Here is a 20374-nt window from a genome sequence, read left to right as displayed (position 1 = left end):
AATTTTGAGGTGCTTGCCAGGTGGCTCTCAAGATCCAGCTTTAAGATTTAATGGTTATTGCTCTGGTGGCGTGGCTCAAGTGGCAGAGCACCTGCCTAGCCAGAGAGAGAGAGAGAGATTTAATAACTATTTACTTAGTCCAAACAGACTAGATGCTCATTAAAGTTAATGCTGATATCTAGATAAGTATAGAAAAACAGTTTGGATCATTGCCTTTTGGTAATATAGAACGTATACTTCATGATATAAGTAATGCTTCATTGTTCTTGTTTTTGTATTTTTTTGTAATTGGTTATGCTATGCTAAAGAAAATATTGCATTGTATAAGCCATATAGCAGAATATTCACAAAAGATTTAAAAATTTTTTTCTTTGGGTAAGAGGAGCAGCTATATGACATAATTTGGATGTTGATATACTAAGAACATTTCAATAATTTATGAGGAAAATATGAGAGAATAGGTATTGTCCTAGAAATTTTAGTATACATAGTCACCATAGGCATGCATCCTAAATAAATAAATACTTGGTGAAGTATCTACAAAATGACTGTGGTGTATTTACTCTTATGAAGAAGGTTATGCCATGTTGAGAATTACTGATGCAATACAGTGAGAAGACACCTGGAAAGCCATCACGACCCTGCTATATTCAGTGAACTTTGCCTTCTTAAATAGAACCACTTATGGAGAAAGAGGAGTGTAATTTCGCTGTAAACTACTTGAGGGAAGTGACCCTGTGATTTCTGAGTAACAGCCCATAGACTGATCTGGGAAGATACACCTGGCTCGTGAACTTGACTGTGAAGCTTTTCTGTGTGTGAGAGCATGAAGCCAAGCTGTCCTGGTGCTTTAGTGTTGATTCTTTGTGATCTTCTTGCCGAGCACTTGATGCACCTCTCCTGGGGGCAGTGTTTGTCAGAACATGGAGCAAGAATCAATCATAAGTACTTCAGTTTTTTTCCATGGTGTGGACAATCCTTAAAAGACAAAAACTTTGCATGCACAGGTGGCTCACGCCTGTAATCCTAGCTGTTCAGAAAGCCAAGATCAAAAAAATCTATCACAAAAATAGGCTGGTGAAGTGGCTCAAGATGTACGTCCTCAACAAAACTAAATGAAAAACAACTTTCTTAAAATTATAGGAAGTGAAGTCATTGTCTTGGATTGAGCTTCTGCACTAGGCTCCAACAGAAAAACCAAAATGGAGTCACTCATGGTAAATGACATGATCAAACTGAAACTGTAAGAATGCAGATGGATCCCAAAATATACCAACTTTTCTCCCGAAAGCAGGAGATTCCATACTAACTGGGCCAGAATAGTAAATATGTATCCTCTGCTTTATTCCTTAGCCCCCTCCCCGAAAGTAGCCTCTAGTAACCTGATGTTAAACAGTGAGCTTTATTTTTTTGTTGTTCTGTTTTCATATTCCTACCTCATAAGTTCTACTGTTCTGTTATTTCCCAGTGGGAGCTGAGACCAAATAACTTCATTTATGATGGTGACAGAAAGTGAGGTCAGTGGCAAAGTTTTGGTCAGTAGTCAGTTTGGAGAGTTGACGATATCAGAGAATATTAAAGCATGACCTAAAGTGTTCTCTGTGCTTAGTGAACTGAAACCTGTGCAAACAGACTACATCCTACTCTGTAACAACCATCTGCTCAAACTTCAAACAGGGCAAGAGTGACTGTAATTACCTGGGCTTTCTCAACCTTAATTCCCTCTTCAGTTTTTTGAATGTACTGGGGATTTGAACTCAGGGCCTTGTGCTTGCTAGGCAGGCACTCTACCACTTGACCCACACCATCAGCTCCTTTTGCTTTAGTTATTTTTCAGATAGGGTTTCACACTTTTTTCTCAGACCACACTCCTCCTACCTCTACCTCTCAAGTAACTGAGATTCTTTACCACCATGCCTGGCTTCTTCTTTGAGATAGGGTCTTGATAATTTTTGCCCCAAGCTAGTCATGAAATGATCCTTTCATCTCCACCTCCCAAGTAGCTGGGATTAAAAATGTGAGCCACTGTGCCTGGCCTGTTATTTCGTGCTCATGTGGTAGGACCAAGTATTCTGAGCCATTTTGGGTTCAGACTGGTTGGTGCCTGATTCTAAAATCACAAATAAAGTCTATAAATACCTGTGAAAGTAGTTTTCTTGTAATTTTCTTTTTTAACATACTGAATCACATTGTGAGAAATGGAGTCACTTTTCAGTTTCAAAATGAACTCTTTTTCAAACATTCCAAACACATCAAGGGGAAAGTCTCAGCTAACTAGTTTTACAAACTCTCTCTTTGTAATAGATGGTACAGCCTCCAGGTTTCTCTGTGTCTGTATCCAACACAAATTATATTTATTTCTAAGGTTGCCTCTATGGCATGGACTACTTGCTTTTCTATTTGTAGTATTGAAATTACCTTAAAAAATAAATCTAAGTGAACAAGTGAGTTGATTTTAAGGAAAATATTCAGTAGGTAAGTGTACCTAGAACATAGGACTGGATGGTTTTCAAGGAGGAGGGGCTGAAGTTTGAGATTCTTGAGTAACATCTAGAAGATGGTAGTTTCCAGATCTGATATCATGGTTTCCAAGTATTTTATAAAGGAAAAATGAATACAATAGTAATGTATTTTTATTAAATCTTGAACCTGTTTCCGTAGTAATGAAGAGAATAGGTACAGGTCTCTGTGCTAAGAGTGCTTTTTTATTTGGTTGTCTTTACAACCTAGAAAATTAGTCAGACTTAGCACGCTCAGGCGTGGATCTGAGCTTCAAGCCTTTCTTCTGACACACTGTAGTGACATCAGCTCCCTGGCTCTTTTGACCAGTCACATTGTATTTGAAGTGCAGGATGCACAGTAGAGATGGCTGTGTGGATTTTGAAGGAAGCCTTATCTGACTTAAAATTATTTCAGGTGTTTAATTTGTGAAAAGTTAGCATGCAATTTGCTATGACATTTCCCATGTGTAGATCATTCAAATGATCCTTATTCTTAACTTTTTATAGGCCAGTAACTACTTCTTAAAGCCTTGCTTTTTTTTTTGTCTGCTAAGTATAGACAGTCATAACTAGCCTACAGAATTGCTGGAAGGACTAAGTGAAATAGTGTATTAAAACATTTAGCGCAGTATTTGGTAAGTAAGCACTTATTTAATGTTGGTTTCCTCATTTAGTTAAAAAAATTCCTAGACTCCATGTTAACTGAGATGAAAAATAACTAGCTATACATGTGAAATGCAGAAGTAACTTTATATGCTTATGAACAAATATTTATTTCTTCATCAGCCCTTCCCCCACCACAAGACAGTAATCAGAGATGATAGACAGAATTATCACTTAGCCACATCTACTCATAAGTTAATAAATAAAATATTCTCCTACCTCTTCTCTCCTGGTGTCCTCGATGGAATGGACTACCTCTATAGATCTGAAGCATGGGCTGTTAAGTGATGAAAATTTGGTTCCTTTCATGTTATAAGGAAATATTAAACACAAATAAGTTTATTTTTCAAATAAGTCATGTGTTACTAAGTGATGGCATAAGTGCTGTAAGACTCCATTAGACAGTTATGTCATTGTGCACACATCACAGAGTACCCTAATACAAACTAAGATGGTTATGATGTCATTAGGTGATACACTCTTATGGAACTACCATCGTATATGTGTTTCATTGTAAACTGAAACATTGTTACATGGCACATGACTATAGTTTAAATAGTACATTTTATCAATAACAGCATATGTTTTTCTGTATTAATGAATCATAGTTGCTAAAACAAGGTTTAGGAATATCATTCAGACTTTTAAAAATTGAAAAACAAAATCTAGAACATACCATGGCATTCTACCATGAAAATGGTTCTTATTTCCCTTTCCTTCTTTCCTTTATCAAAAACTTCAGGGAACCTGTCAAACTTCCTTATGTTATGGATGTATGAACTTACCTCCTATGATGGATAATAAAAATGAAAGTTTTTTTTTTTTATAAGAGTCAATGTAAATCTCTCCAGAAAAGTCATATATAGGAAAACACTGAATAAATCAGAAAGCATCAATTCACCAGAAGGCATCAATATTTTCTATTTTCCCCCAGAATTAAAGAATTTGAAAAAGCTGTCACTTTCTTTACCTGGGCTATCAAAATTAACCCACGTTTTCTGGATGCTTATATTGGACGGGGGAATTCTTACATGGAATATGGACATGATGATGCCATCAAGCAAGCACAGAAGGACTTTCTGAAAGTGCTGCATTTAAATCCAGCATACATAAAAGCCAGAATAAGCCTATGTTATAATTTGCAGGTAAGATTATACAACAACATGCTGGGCACTGAAACCATTATTTGCACAGGAGAGAAAATATATTTAGCTCTTTCCTGAAGACGGGGCTCAGTGTTGTTTCCGTGGTTGTGAACACTTAACTTTCCCTTACTTTTATTATGCACAGTAGCAGTGGGGAGCAGAGGTTCAGTTAGTTAGAGAGAGCCTGCTTGGATGAGTGTGGGGTCCTCGAACACTACTTGGAGGAAGGTCCTTTGAACCTGAGTTCCTTAATGTCTGCACCCCACTTACCTTTATAAACAACTTTTAAAATTTGCCTGATGAATTGCACATTAAGAACCTGTCTAAGGTTACAGTAACTTATCCCTATGTTGCATAGGGGCTGGCCAATGGAGTTAGTGAAAAAGGAAAGCAAAGAAGCAATTTATGAGAGGTTTAAAAGGAACTTCAGCCATGCAATAGGTCAGACAGGCAATTTCTAGGGACTTCTGAATTCAGTCATCCTCTAAGTGGCAGTTAATTAGAACTTGATGGGAAGACAAGAGGACAAGCATTTGTTCTTCCAGAAAGATGTAAGAGTGCTGTTCTGTGTGGTGCCAAGCAGGTCTCTGAATGGTTTCTGGGACACTCTGGTCTGACCTATGCACTGAAATTTCAGGGACCTTCTTGGAATAAAGTACTAAATATGCTATATTCATGAAAAAGAACTGGGTAATCTTGAGTCTTTTTATCCCTTCTAATATTCAAAATCTTAAATAATGGGGAAAATTTGTGTTCAAATTATTGTAATTTGTAGAATTTCCTGTTAACAATCTGTCATTGAAGTTTCTGTCCTTTCATTTGAAAATGAGCAATTTTTGATACTGGAGGTGATGAGTTATCGTGAGGTGTTTCCAAGGACTCGCTAATAAGGGAGGTAAGATTGCCTTCTGAGAGTTATACAAAAAATCAGGCATTATTGGATCACAGTAGAAAGTTGCAAAGTCATTAGAGACAGGATGACTCCAAAACAGCTAGATGGAATGTATTAACATCATTCACTGTGTTGAAGAGGCATTTGCTGAGCACTTAATACCAGTAGGAGCTGCTCTAAGCCTAGGGATGCCACAGTAAACAAGGAAAACTTATTTCTTCTTTGGAGTTTAAGTCCTAGTGAAGCGACAGGCACAAAGAAAAAGAAGAGTTTTTAGTACAAGGGAACCCAGCTTTGAGTGGATAGAGCTTTCTGAAAAACTACCCTTTCATTAAAGTGTAAAAAACTAGTGATTAGTAAGGAAGGGGTCGAAGGTAAGACGTAGTGTTCCAGATGAAAAGAATACTACTAGAAAGCCTTGTAAAAAAGGACAGAAGGTCTAAGTGGGTAGAAAGTTATGGGCAAGGGGAGAGTGGTTTGAGATGTGGCCAAAAAAATTAAACTAGGGCATTGAAGGCCTTGCAGTCTAGTTAAAAATATGAATAGCACTAGTCAGAGAAGTAACATCAAATTTGCATTTTATGAAAATCTCCCTGGGTATATAACCTGGAAAAGGATTGAAAAGTATATCAGTATAAAGGAATTAATCAGGAAAGGAAGGACAAATGAAGGAGAGTTAGAGCCTTTAAGGACTGTACAGGGGAAAAAGTGACAAATTGTTCAACAGAGGCATATATTGTTTTCTTTACTGTTTGCCTAGCACTGGCAATGTAGAAGTGAACACAACAGATGTTGTCAGGCACCCATGCCAGATGAAATCCCATTGTGAGTGAGGTCGTTTAGCAGTTTGTATTCCAATAATCTAACCTCAGTTTCCCCGTTTCATTGTTTGTGAAGTGAACTTGTGATGACAATGTGGACTTCCAAATAGCTTACTCACGGAGAGATTTGCCTGCCAGTCAGAAACAGGATCTGGTTCCCTTCATGGTTCCATTTCTTTTTAGTTTTATGCAAGAGTCACCAGGCTCAGCTTGGTGACTGAGATTCTGGCAGGTTGGCTTTCTCAGCCCACAAGAAAGAAGGATAGAGGCTGGTCCGTGTTGAATTAATTACTCACTCACTGCCTTCTCATGCCAGCTGGTCTTCTTAGGAGGCACTCTCAACATCCTTCTATTAATGGTGTCCCTGTCTTGACCTTTTTTCTGTTTTTTTCCAGTTGGCACTAAGGTTGCTATAAATAGGTGCTTGGTAGGTTTATTTGCATTTTCCATGGAATATGTATAGTGGCCTTGAAATCCCAGATGCTGGTAACAATTTATCAAGATAGGCTTTTCACTATTAGTTTACTGACTTATTTATGCAGCACACATTATTTTTACTTTGTGTATCATGCATATATTATAGAAAATTGGAGTTTCTGTGCCAAGCAAATAAATGTCATCTTTGCCTGTATTTGTGGAGCTCAGTGTTAATTTTTCGGCAAAAAGCATGGGTGTTTCATATGGTGGCTGTGATTTTATGTTGTCTAAGATTGGTGTAAGAGATAGCCTTCAATCAAGTTTATTTTAGTTAATTAAAATTTCATCATAAATACTCAGAGGTAATTACTCAGTTGAATGCACTCGTAGTAGAGCCCACTTTCATGTTCAAAATACCTTAGATTTAACACAAGATAAGTATGTCCTTACCAGATTTTAAATGAGTGAGAGTCATAAGCATTTGTTATGTTATAGACTATTTCTTACTTCATGAAGTTGGAAAATTATTTTAGGCCCTAGGAAAATTCCAGAAAGCTTGGCTCCACTTTACCATTGCCATAAATGTTGATCGGAAGAGCTACCTTGCCTATGAGGGAAGAGCTGTGGTCTGTCTTCAAATGGGTGACTATTTGGCTGCGATGCAAGATATCAATGCTGCCATAAAGGTAAGAGCCCACTTGGATGGTATTATATAATTAGCACAAGTTAAAACCATCCATGAATAGATCCAAGGAAGAAGTTCTCTGTCACCTGTTTAAAGTGACAAAACAATGTTTTGTTTTTGTTTTTTCCTGGGTGATTCCTAGGATAAAGAGTTACTGAGGCTTGTCAATCTTACAATCTAAGTACATTTAAAATTCAAAAAGCAAATTCCTGATAAGCACTGGTTCTTTTCAGTAAATGCAGTTTATCAGTTTCCTGGGCATCAATACAATTTTACAATGTAAAACAGATGAAAAATATAAAACACGCTTTGGAGGAACTGAAGAAAGAGCAATGTAAATCCTCGAGTTCTTCCTGGAGTGAAGTGGCAAATAAAAAAATCTCATTTTGAATGCAGTGACAGAAACTCTTCTCCTTTTAAGTTTTGTTTCTCTAGATTTGAATAGATGCCATAACGTTTGAGATAAGAAAAGAGAACTGAAGGACAGTTGCTACTACATAGCAACAAATAAGCATGTTAATTATTCAGTTTAATTTCTTCTCCAGCTTAACATAGGTAAATAGGTAAATTTTCCCCTGTGTTTATCCTTTGGAAAGGATCTGAGTAAAGCACTAAAATTATTTGTTTTATTACAACCAAATCAACAAAGTGTTGACATGAAATCAAGCCCTTTCTCAAAATATTTGCTCTAATGGGGTTTTACCTGCACTATAAAATTACTTGTTTCCCAGAAGTAGATTTCATAATGTTCATCTTTACAGACATGAAATTGGAGATTAATTCAACTCCCAGGTGCTAAGTATCACACTATTATATTGCAGATCAATACCTCAGCAGAGTTCTTAACAAATCGTGGTGTCATTCATGAGTTTATGGGTCATCCACAGAACGCAATGAAAGACTATCAAACAGCAATTTCTCTAGACCCCAAATACTCACTGGCTTACTTTAATGCTGGAAATATCTACTTTCGCCACAGGCAGTTTTCTCAGGTAATGTGTCTTCTCCTTCACGTTTTCTTTTTCACATTAAATGCTTCCTTTGTTATATATAGTTTTGAAATACAATTCTTATATCTCAGTCTAATAAATCATTACCTTCTCTTTCAAAAATAATGTTCACTTTCATAAGAATGCTAATTATCCATGAACCTGTATGAATTTATTTTCCTCAAATCATCAGCCATTCAATACTTGTGCAGTAAATTCTTTTGGGCTTCTGTGATTATAGGCACTTTTCTTGTTCTATCTGTTGTCACCTGCTTCTAACCTGGAATCCTCTGTTCATTCCTCCCACTTAGACTTCCTTCCAGTCCTTCTTTATGATGGGAATACCTAACTCACCTTTTTTTTTTTTTTTTTCTGGTACTAGGGGGTTGAACTTGGCCTCCTGCTTCCTAGGCTGGTGCTCTACCACTTCAGCCCCCAGCCCTTAACTTACGCCTTTTTAAATGTTAGTCACAGGAGCACAGGGAGTCAGGAGCCTTGGATTTTTGTTTTGGTTTTGTGTGACCCATTAATCTCTTTCATTTTAATTCATAATGTCTAAAATAAAAGTGTTGGAGTATTAGATCACACATAGTTTAAAGTTTTATTTTATTTGAATTGTAATGCTTTAACATTCACCCGCTTACCTTTTGCATTTTTTTTTATTTGTAGTCACTCTTTTGTTCCACTTTCCTTCAACTTATCTTGTTTGCTCTTTATCTCTTTGAGTAGGTAACTTAATTCATTTATTACCACCCTTTCATTTATATTGTAATAATTTACTAAGGTTAAACTTTTTTCTGAATGCTGTTTTGGCAGTATCTCATATATTTTGGCTTCTAGTTTTGTTTTTTATGACTCAAGTAGAATATACATAACATAAAATTTACCATCTTAACAATTTTTAACTGTATGGATCAGTAGCGTTAAATATATTCTGTAATGTTTTTATTGCTTAGTGTTTTCCTCAAATGTTGCATCTGCAATTTATATTTCTACTTTGACAAAAGAATAAATCCAAAGTAGAAATATTTTTACTTTCTTTACGTGTTTATTAAAAGCATTTTATTTTTTCTGATATGCAGGAAGGTTTATTGTTTTGCTCTCATGACCACCTTTATAAAAATACATTTCATACCCTTAGCTCCTCATTTCTTTACTTTCTCTTCCATAAACAAAAATTACCTTATAACCTCTTCCCTGCTTCCCTGTCATTAGGATAGGAGGGTAAATCTGTAACTCTCATTGTTTTTTTGTTTGTTTTTTAGACAGGGTTCCCACTGTACCTCAGGCTGCCCTTGAACTCCACATCTTTCCACTTCAGCCTGCTGCATGCTGGAATTACATTTTTTTTTTTTTTTTGGTTGGTACTGAGATGGGCTTCATGCTTGCTAGAACAGGTGCTCTAACACTTGGACCACACTTCCAGTCCTTTTTTCTCTGGCCATTTCTGAGATAGTGTCTTACTTTATGCTTAGGGTGACCTGGACCTCAATCTTTCTATGTTATGCTTCTCACTGTAGCTTGGGGTGACGGGTGCCTGTTCCCAGCTATTGACTGAGATGGGGGTCTCACAAATTTTTTTTGCCTGTGCTGGCCTTGAATTGTGATCACCTTTGTGATCACATTTTTTATTGGGTAGAGAACAGATTTGTAATTTATCGACACAGGTTCAGTAAGAAACTGAGTAAGTTTCATCAAGGGGAAGGAGAACTGGATTTTTAAAGGAAAATGTGGACAAGAAGGTGATATGTGAAGTAACTTATTTTGAACAAATTTTTAAAAAATTTTTTTATTATTCATATGTGCATACAATGCTTGGGTCATTTCTCCCCCCTGCCCCACCCCCTCCCTTACCACCAACCCCACCCCCTCCCTCTCCCCCCACCCCCTCGATATCCAGCAGAAACTATTTTGCCCTTATTTCTAATTTTGTTGTAGAGAGAGTATAAGCAATAATAGGAAGGAACAAGGGTTTTTGCTAGTTGAGATAAGGATAGCTATACAGGGAGTTGACTCACTTGAACAAATTTTTTAATGATTTTCATTAGCATATATGTACGGGGGGGTTATATATGTGCTAACAATGTATCTTAATTAGATTAACCCCTCCATCATTCTCCCTCATCTCCCCTCCCCCCTTCTTAGAACAATCTCAACAAGTTTCACTGTTTCATTTTCATACTAGCGTATGCAAAGTACATCAGTCATATTCATCCTCCTTCACTCTACTTTTTTTTTTTAATTTTTATTATTATTAATTATTATTTAATTATTATTATTATTTATTATTCATATGTGCATACAAGGCTTGGGTCATTTCTCCCCCCTGCCCCCATCCCCTCCCTTACCACCCATTCCGCCCCCTCCCTCTCTCCCCCCACCCCCTCAATACCCAGCAGAAACTATTTTGCCCTTATCTCTAATTTTGTTGTAGAGAGAGTATAAGCAATAATAGGAAGGAACAAGGGTTTTTGCTGGTTGAGATAAGGATAGCTATACAGGGAGTTGACTCACATTGATTTCCTGTGTATGTGTGTTACCTTCTAGATTAATTCTTTTTGATCTAACCTTTTCTCTAGTTCCTGGTCCCCTTTTCCTATTGGCCTCAGTTGCTTTTAAGGTATCTGCTTTAGTTTCTCTGCATTAAGGGCAACAAATGCTAGCTAGTTTTTTAGGTGTCTTACCTATCCTCACCCCTCCCTTGTGTGCTCTCGCTTTTATCATGTGCTCATAGTCCAATCCCCTTGTTGTGTTTGCCCTTGATCTAATGTCCACATATGAGGGAGAACATATGATTTTTGGTCTTTTGGGCCAGGCTAACTTCACTCAGAATGATGTTCTTGAACAATTTTTTGCTCCTGTTAGTTACAGAAGTTGTTTTAAACAAATTTAGGGTGGTGCTGAGTGAGGGTCTGTTCAAACATTAAGCTAAATACAATTGGTTGCTAGGGGACCATTGCGAGGGGGGTTAGCAGTAATCAATGTCTTTTAAAAGTCAGTAAGTCAACAGAAGTTCCATGTTTGAGAATGATTGCAATCTTAGGTCTTGTAAGCACATTCTTTCTAGATAGCACTCTTCATCTGGAAGTTAAAGATTGAAGAATGTGTGACTGTGAGGTAAATTGCAACCTGCCAAATGCAGACTCTCTCTTTTTTTTGGTCTCTCTTTTAACCCAAGTGCATCCACCTTAATTTTTATGTTTAGACCTTCCAGGTTGATGACAAGCTGTATAATCATCAGTTTTTGATCTTCTAAACAAGTTGATTTTTTCCTCTTTTTCTTCCTTGTAACTTATCATAGTATAACTTGAGTTTTTAATCCCTTTTGATATGATCTAGAATTTTCTTTTGAGAATTCGTATGTATTCATCTCTTACTCTGTTTTCATATGCAAAACATTACTGAACTAATTTGCAGTTACCTTCAGTTTTGTCTTCTTTTCTATTTTATTTTTATTTTTTACCTTTTTGTTATTGCTGTTCTGCACAAGGATGTGAGATTGGGATGGCAGGCAATGGGAGCATTTCACTATAGCAAGGAGGACTATTTTGTAATTGACATAGCCTAGAAATTTCTGGCACATTGTGCTGTGATATGGACCCTAAATGTCTTCCAAAGGTCCATATGCTAAAGGCTTGGTCTCTAGCCCCTTGTGCTATTGAGAGATGGTGGACTCTTTAGATGGGGATCTAGTAGAAGGAAGTTACCTAGTTTGAGGGCATGCCATTAATGAGGATGCTGGAATCCCAATCCCTCCCTTTCTTTCTTTATTTCCTGGATGCCATGAGGTAAGCAGCCTGCTCTGTTACACATTCACACAATGATGCTTTGTGCTGCCATAGGCCCAAAGCAACAAGGCTAAGTGATCACAGCTTGAAACCTCTGTGAACAGCCAAAAGAGATCTTTTCTCCCTGTAAATTCACCAGCACAGGCATTTTGTCACAGCAACAGAAAATTGACTAAAATACATTACAAAAACAAAAAGTAGGGCTGGTAAAGTGGCTCAAGTGGTAGAATGCCTGCCTAGCAAGCATAAGGCCCTGAGTTCAAACCCAGTACCATGAACAAAATAAATCTGTTTCTTCATTCAAAAAAACTAAACAAAAATAGGCCAAATTTTGGTGGTTTTTTCATTATTTTTTATGTTCTTTACAGACATTGCAGCTCTGTATTTGGGATGAAAAGTCCATTCCCCCCCCTTGGTTGGTCATTGGTCTTATGAAAGACTTTCATTTTCTGAATAGCTGCCAATGAAAATACATTCAAATGATCTTTATTCTTAACATTTTATAGGCTGGTGACTACTTCTCAAAGGCTTTAAAGTTTAATTCTGAAAACGAATATGCTCTCATGAATCAAGCTGTCACAAATACAATATTAGAGAAATATGAAGAAGCAAAAGAAGATTTTTCACGTGTAATTGAACGTTGTCCCTTTTGGGCTGCAGTATATTTTAACAGAGCACATTTCTACTGTTGTTTAAAGCAATACAAATTAGCTGATGAAGACCTTATTAAAGGTATTTTTGTTTTGGTAATCATTTTCATAAGATTATAAGAGTTGATGTGTGTGTGTGTGTGTGTGTGTGTGTGTGTGTGTGTGTGTGTAGACTACAAAAGAAGAAAATCATCAGGTCTGTTTGTCTAGATAAAACTTACTTGTGTCCTTTGGGTGCCAGTGGCTCATGCCCATAATCCTGGCTCCTTGGGAGGCTGAGATCAGGGGGATCATGGTTTGAGGCCAGCCTGGTCAAATAGTTCTCAAAACCCCTATCTCCAAAATAACCCCAGAAAAATGGACCAGAGGTGTGAGTTAAGTGGTAGAGTGCATGCTATGCAAGCCTAAAGCCTTAAGTTCAAAACTCAGTCCCACAGGGAAAAAACAATTATGTGTTTACATATCAGCTCTTTAATGTAATGAGGATTATTGTATACAGTATCTTAAAAAATGATGAGTGTAAAATGGGAACTGTCTGAGTGGGGAAGCCAGTGGGTGGAGCAAAAGGAGAAGATGGAGGGGGTAATATGTTGAAGTACCTTATATACATGTATGAAAATAGAATAATGAAATCCATTAAAGCTGCTTGACAGGGAGGGAGAAGAGGATGAGAAAAAGTAATGAGAGTGTAAATTTGATCAAAGTACGTATAGGCATGGGTGGCAATATTACACTGAAGTCCCTTTGTGCAATTAATATGTGCTACTAAATAAGCTTTGGCTGTTTGATGTCCCCACCCCGGAGGAGCTAATACAGAAACCTTAAAGCAACAGAGATTATCATGAGAAGGAGATCAGTAATCAGTGTAAAGATCAGTTCGAGATAAATCAACATGGGTCATAACACATGTGTACATGAAAGCAATGCTAGGAATCTCTCTGTATAACTATCCTCAACTCAACTAGCAAAAACACTTTGTCTTCCTTATTATGCTTGTGTCTTCTCTTCAACAAAATTAGAGATAAGGGCAGAACAGGTTCTGCCTGGAAGTGAGGGGGCAGGAGGAGGGGGAGAGAGGGTGAGGGTGGGGGGAGAGGGACAGAGGGTGAGGGAGGGAGAAATGACCCAAACAACGTATGCACATGTGAATAAATGAATAATTAAAAAAAAAGCTTTGGTAAGCTGAATTACAGAGAGTTATTAGGAAACCACACACAATTATAACCTGTTAAAGAAAGGCATCATACTTCCCTAAAAATTTAAAATTTAAATGTCACTACATTAGAAGAAAAATGCTTTCAAATAAGTAATATCAAAGTTCTTTTAAATATTTCTTTTTAAAAATGAAACTATTTTTGAGTGTGTGCTTAAGTATATCATGAATTTTTTCTTTTGCAGCCCTGACTTTGAAGCCTAATGATGCTGTGGTATATAGCCTCAGAGCAAAAGTCCGTGGTAAAATGGGTCTGATTGAGGAGGCCATTGCTGATTATAACCAAGCACTTGGTCTGGAAGAGTTCATCCCAGTTACATGACTACATGTAACTATTCTGTGGTTTCTATAGTAGTTTAAGTAGCTGTTCTCCTTGAAACTGAAACAAATTTGTTTAGAAATTTATACTTCATTATTGTATTCGTTATGCTTGGTCTTCTAAATAACCCTTTAATGCATTTAACAAAGTGTTTGTGATGCATCAATTATAAGACTTTTACATCATTACATCTGTGTTTGGAATAACTTGAATTTCTTCATAGGGTGCAGGGTTTAAATGGGAATGTTTGTCAAGGACTATTCCAGCTTAAATTATTTTCTTAAAGGAAAATCATTCCCTTTGAAGCATTGCTATGTTTGTAGAAACAGGTGCCTTCAATCTTTTTATAAATTCCTGCTCATAATGTATTCAACAGCATCCAGATTTTAGAAAATAAATATACGCTGATGACTTTTGAAGAAATTGAAATCAAGTGTGTTTCATCTCACCTTCTTTTAACATGGTACACACTGGCCTGTGTTCTTCTGGGTACTTGTACTCTTCCAACAGGTAAATATGTTTCTTTTTTGCATGCTGCTTGTTTTCCAGGACAGCACCTATGAAGATTTTGAGCAGCCTTTTCCTCCGAGATACTCCCTTGTACCACTTTAATTCAGATTTCATAAGTGTGCAAATAAACACAGATTTCATAAAGTATATTAAAATCTGTACACTTGTAATTAGTGTTTCTTAACAGTTGATGAGTAAAACCAAATTAAAACAGCTAAACATTCTTTTTGGAATGTTTCTGGGGGAACCCCTTCCTTTTACCTCACTGCAATAACAAGGCTTCCTGATGTTCGATTCTTTCAGATTTGGTTTACTCAGTTTATTTTCCTTTCTGGTGTTTCATTATTCAGGTACATCTCCAACCCCTCAGAGGCCCGCTTTCAGTGTGGTCCGGTATTTTGGAAAGGAATAGTTCTGTCCACTCTACGTCTTTCATTTCCAGTTTGATGTCACAATAGACAGTGGATGTCAGTTTGATGTCACAATAGACAGTGGATGTCAGTGTGATGTCACAATAGGCAGTGGATGTCAGTGTGATGTCACAATAGACAGTGGATGTCAGTGTGATGTCACAATAGGCAGTGGATGTCAGTGTGATGTCACAATAGACAGTGGATGTCAGTGTGATGTCACAATAGACAGTGGATGTCAGTGTGTAAGTACTGTGGCGATATTTCGCACTATTTCAGGACACTTTCCTGGCATGATGTGTGGGTGATGTGAAGACTGGGTCACCATTAGTGACTTACTCCAACCGGAATATGTGTTTTGGGATCCTCTTGCCCTCTGGTCTCCCAATCCTGCCTTAACCAGAGGTGAGATTCAGACTGACCTCATGTGACCTCATGTGCCTATAGACAGACCTTCTCCTCCTGCTGTGACACATATCTGTCCCCAGCTGCCCTGGGCTCTCTGTTACTGATGAGATGTGGGCACTCTGCCCACCCTGTGCTCTTTGAAAGAGATGTGTCTCTATCAAATTAGCCTTTGATGATCGGAGGAAGGCACTGGTAGATAAATTCTTTCCTCTTCCATCTCTTGGTGTAGTATCTTGAGGTATTTGGCTTATTCTTGAGAATGAGGGTGGGAGATGAAGCAACCAGTTGCACTTTCTGGTGGCTAGCTTCCAGGCACACTTTATGTTTGTGCTTGTCTTCTCTGCCTTACTCCTTTTTTCACCTTCTCTGCTTCCCTGGCTTTGAACTTCTGCTTAAGTACTAGCACAAAGGCATTTATTTGCCTCAGGGTCTAGTTTCTGGGGGAGCCAAGGCTAAGCCAATTAGTAATTTGATTACTTTTTCCCTAACTGTACACAAACACTTACAAATGGGGCTACTGATATCTGACTTGTCAGAATGCTGTATTTCCCCTGGCTTGTGTGCTCTGGGCACCCACAATTTCTCCACACACAGACAGCAAATAATCCTACTGCAAGCACCTGTGGTGTCCCACTGGAGGTATTTCTCTCAGTTCACATACAAGCTAGTGCCATAAGGGAAGAGGAAGGAAAGAAATGTCAAGTCCCTCTTTTTTGAGTAGCTCTTTGTATACTGATCCTTCAGCAGATGGACCGAGTCTGCATATTTCTCACTTTACTAGGACTTATGGGTTGGGTTTTATTTACTTATGATGTGTGTAAGAGTATGTGTACACACACAGGGCTTTTATTCATGATTATCTCTTAGAGGTAAAATTGGGGAGGTAAAGGAAGTGGGAAATTTTTATTTTACTTTTTTTTTTTTTTTTTTACTTTTTAAATTTATTAAGAAGCCAGGCCCAGAAGACCAAAAATCGTATGTTCTCCCTCATATGCGGACTTTAGATCAAGGGCAAACACAACAAGGGGATTGGACTTTGATCACATGATGAGGTGCGGGCACACAAGGGAGGTATGAGGATAGGCAAGAAACCCAAATAAAAACAAGATAGCATTTGATGTCCTCAATGCAAAGGAACTAATGCAGAAACTTTAAAGTGACAGAGGCCAATAGGAGAAGGGGACCAGGAACTAGAGAAAAGGTTAGTTTGAGAAGAATTAATTTAGGATGTAACACATATGTACAGGAAAGCAATGTGAGTAAACTCCCTGTATAGCTATCCTTAATCTCAACTAGCAAAAATCCTTGTTCCTTCCTATTATTGCTTATACTCTCTCTTCAACAAAATCAGAGATAAGGGCAACATAGTTTCTGCCTGGTTCCGAGAGGATGGGGGGAAGGGAAGGGACAGGGAGAAGGGGGGAGAAATGACCCAAACATTGTATGCACATATGAATAAAAGAAATAGAAAAACATAAATAAAAAAAAAGGATTACAGATGGCTTTTATTTTCAATTTTATGTGTTTCTATAATTTATAGGGTTTTCTTATTAATAATGTTTTCTCTTCACTAGAATATAAGCTGCTTTGTCTTTTTAATTCATGTTTTATCTCCAAGTATGGTGCCTAGTAACTAATAAATGCCCATGAAACATTTGTCAAATAGACAAATTGCATACAAACTGTGAGTTGACACTATTCCCTAGTTATTGTTGCAAATTATTTGCTTGTCATATTTCCCTTAGATCTCTTACATGTCTTCCATAAAACAGAAACTGAAAACCTAAAAGTTTTGTTTCTCAAATGTCTTTGCAACCAGCAGCCAGAGTTCCTGATGTGATTTAGTCTCTGCCCACTGGGTGCAATTCCATGAGGCTGAATCTATGCAATGTCATACTAGTCACCTTTCTGCTGATGCTAAAACACTATGTTCTGGTGGCAATAGACTTGTCAGACTCAGCAAATAAAAATCTGGTTAAATCTGAATTTCAGATAAATAATGAATAATTTAGGACTCCCATTTAGACACAGCATACCCTCTTGAAGTTAAATTATCAGATGCACAACATTTTTGTATGTGTAATTTTTCTGAAATTAAATAATTTCAGTAAAGTATTTCTGAAATGAAATGATGTTGATCTGAAATTCAAACTTAAATTGGCATCCTGAACTTTGAAGCCAAGCTTAATGGCTGTGGCTTCCAGTGCTGGCCACACATGCACATTTTCCTGAGGCCAACAGGTGCTGTGCTGTTTCTTGGTTTCCCAGCGTCCTCTTCACACAGAGCAGCAGTTTTGCTGTACTCACCTAAAACCCCGCCTTGAGCCAATCTCTCCAGACCTCCCAATGATGTGAGAACCCACTTTCTTGTATAAAATGCCTTTCTTCTTTAAATAAGTGGGATGGCTTCTGTTGTTTATAACTGATCTATGACTGATATGATTATGTTACTAATTTAGAGGTTTATTTTTCTTTTTTAATGAATAGAACATTTTTTCCACAATGAAGTATTTTATAGTTTGGTCATAGGCAGAAGATTATTACAAGTCAAAACTAATAACTATTAAAATCACCGTTTTTAACACTTACTTTAATCCAGGTACAGGGTTCCATGTCTCACATGCATTGCCTCTACTTTCTCGATAGCCCTGTGAGGTGGTAGGTATGAATAGGAGAGAAAACTGAGAATTGAGTGAAATAATCAGGGTCATGCAGCCAGGGAATGAATGGTGGAGTTGGTCTGTGAACTGTCCTAGTTTCAAAGACTGTTCTGTGTTTCTCACTCCTATTCTCCTAGAAAAAACAGATAAGAGGAACAGATAGTTTACTAACCAATCTTTATCATAATGACATTAAAGCCATTTATTTGCCTCCTTAATGAGCTGTAGTACAGAAAAACTATTTCTAGTCATTAATATTCCTTTTTGTACTGGCATATGTATTTGTATTTATCGGTTAGTATGTCTACCTGTGTATCCATCCATCCTCAGAGGAATGCATAATAATAATATTTAGGGCTTTTAATTTGAAATACACCCAATGTGCAATATGTTACATTTGATCTTTAATAGTAAGGCAATTGATAGCAAAAAGATCAATATATAGGCAGTAAGGAGGAAAAGAAAAACAAAGGCACAATTTGTTAAAAGTAAATGTACCAAGTACCCAGCTATAGTTTAAGGACATTTTCACTCATCCTTACCAATGAAACAGGTATTACTGTTTTTGGTTTACAGAGGAACAATATTAATCACTGAAGGTTAAATAATTAGTGTACAGCACCCCACACAGTATAATGAGGTTACTTAATTTTGTTCCACTTTTATTTATACACTGTATTTCCTTAAGTTGATGTGCTAGTATTAATTGGATTTATTTTAAAAAGGAAATTATAAAAATAATTACATTAGCTATTAAAGATCTGTCCTAACATACCTGAAACTATTTCTTTTCATACCAGAGTTACTCATGTTACATTTTGGGAACACTTTACTTCACAGTATTATTGCTTTATGGGCGCAGCTGGAAAGCAACCAGAGTGAGGGAGGGAAAAACATCTTATACCAGTTGAGAAGGGTGAGGGAAGGAGCGTGAACAAGATTAGTGCCGAGACAGGCAGGTCAGGGCCAGATGCAATAATCTTGTGCTGAGAGTCCCAGGTCACATTCTTAGCGTGTTGTAACAATAAGATCTTGCTCTCAGAGGTTCTCCAATATCATAAAAATGTTTTGTTAGTCAATGTCTTAGAATCTTAAAAGTCATAAAAATAATAGAACCCTAATGACCATCTCCTTTGAGATTCCAGGCAACATTGAACATCTCCTCACTCATCTTTGACAGGCTGATTTATTCTTAGGAAGGTATTTCTTCTCCTATTTGGGAGGCTGGCTTAGGTCTTTGTTACCTCCATGGCCTTGCTATCTATTTCCGGAATGCCCTTCACACCTGTGTGTTTGTTTACAGGCTGTATTCCTCACTAGACTAGAAACACTATGAGGGTGATGATCCTGTCTATTTGCTCAGTACTTTATCACCAAAGCTTATCATATTTCCTGGAACATAGCAGGTGCTTCCTAACTATCTGATATATTTACTTCAATAAAAAACAGGCCTGGGCATTCACACAGAACATTATGACCCAACACATTACAGATAAGTGTTTTACTACTTATTTCCACAATGAAGGGAACATTCTGTGGTATTCTAGGCAAGTCTAGATGCGTGGAAGGTCGAAGCAGAGGAAGTTTGCATTCTCAAGGCTTTTCTTATTTAACATTTCCTCTGAATAGAGGGATCCTTAGTAGTCATGGCACCCAATGTACACATAGCACCTTAGGATCACAAGATTAATTTTCTTTGGTGATACTGGTGTTTGAACTCAGGGCCTCATGCTTGCTATGCAGGCAAGATTAATCTTAAAAATGAAATTAAGAAAAATGAAGACATCATAGATGATATCGGTCTGCTGTAAAAAATGGCTTAAGATTAGTTAATGAATAGGTAGCTGAAAACAGAACTTTGTCAAGGAGGTGAGGGAATGATGTCAGGAAAATACGATGCATCAACATCTTGCTGTAATCTTTGAAATTGGATGGTGATGTAATCAAGTTGTAATCAAATCAAGTATAGTGCAAAGAGGCCATAGTAAAATTTTAATTATTATCCCTTCTTGAGAAAGGCACAAATCAAGGAAGCATGGTGTGTGTTGAACCTAGAATATGAGGGTGGAGATGGTCAGAGTGCAAACATTCATATGCAGGTTCCTAACTCTATTTGTTGAACAGATGCTTAAACTGTTAATAGGAACATTCTGATCTTTTGACCTCTTATTAGTTGGTGAATTCTTATAAAGTAAATGGAGCATATCACTGTTGTGACTTTAATCCACTAAGCCATAAGACAGTTCAACAACTTCTTTTTCTGATTCAATTCTATGTAATAAGTCTTCCAGTGATAATTTGTT

At 37.2% G+C, this 20374-nt stretch overlaps 1 protein-coding gene across 1 annotated transcript in view; it reads left to right on the top strand.

Annotated features, from left to right (window-relative positions):
* Nucleotides 1-15311, top strand: part of Ttc6 (tetratricopeptide repeat domain 6) — a 192788-nt gene extending 177477 nt beyond the window's left edge. Inside the window, exons 28-33 of the mRNA XM_074066970.1 lie at nucleotides 4099-4309; nucleotides 6973-7125; nucleotides 7946-8116; nucleotides 12408-12633; nucleotides 13950-14077; nucleotides 15036-15311. Coding sequence (XP_073923071.1) covers nucleotides 4099-4309; nucleotides 6973-7125; nucleotides 7946-8116; nucleotides 12408-12633; nucleotides 13950-14077; nucleotides 15036-15311 — 1165 coding nt within the window. The remainder of the gene's footprint in view (nucleotides 1-4098; nucleotides 4310-6972; nucleotides 7126-7945; nucleotides 8117-12407; nucleotides 12634-13949; nucleotides 14078-15035) is intronic.
* The last annotated feature ends 5063 nt before the right edge of the window (nucleotides 15312-20374 follow it).

Source organism: Castor canadensis, chromosome 3 (assembly GCF_047511655.1).
Source record: "Castor canadensis chromosome 3, mCasCan1.hap1v2, whole genome shotgun sequence".
NCBI classification, from domain to species: Eukaryota; Metazoa; Chordata; class Mammalia; order Rodentia; family Castoridae; genus Castor; species Castor canadensis.
The sequence above is the reverse complement of the archived record's forward strand: the minus strand, read 5'-3'. Positions and strand labels throughout refer to the sequence as shown.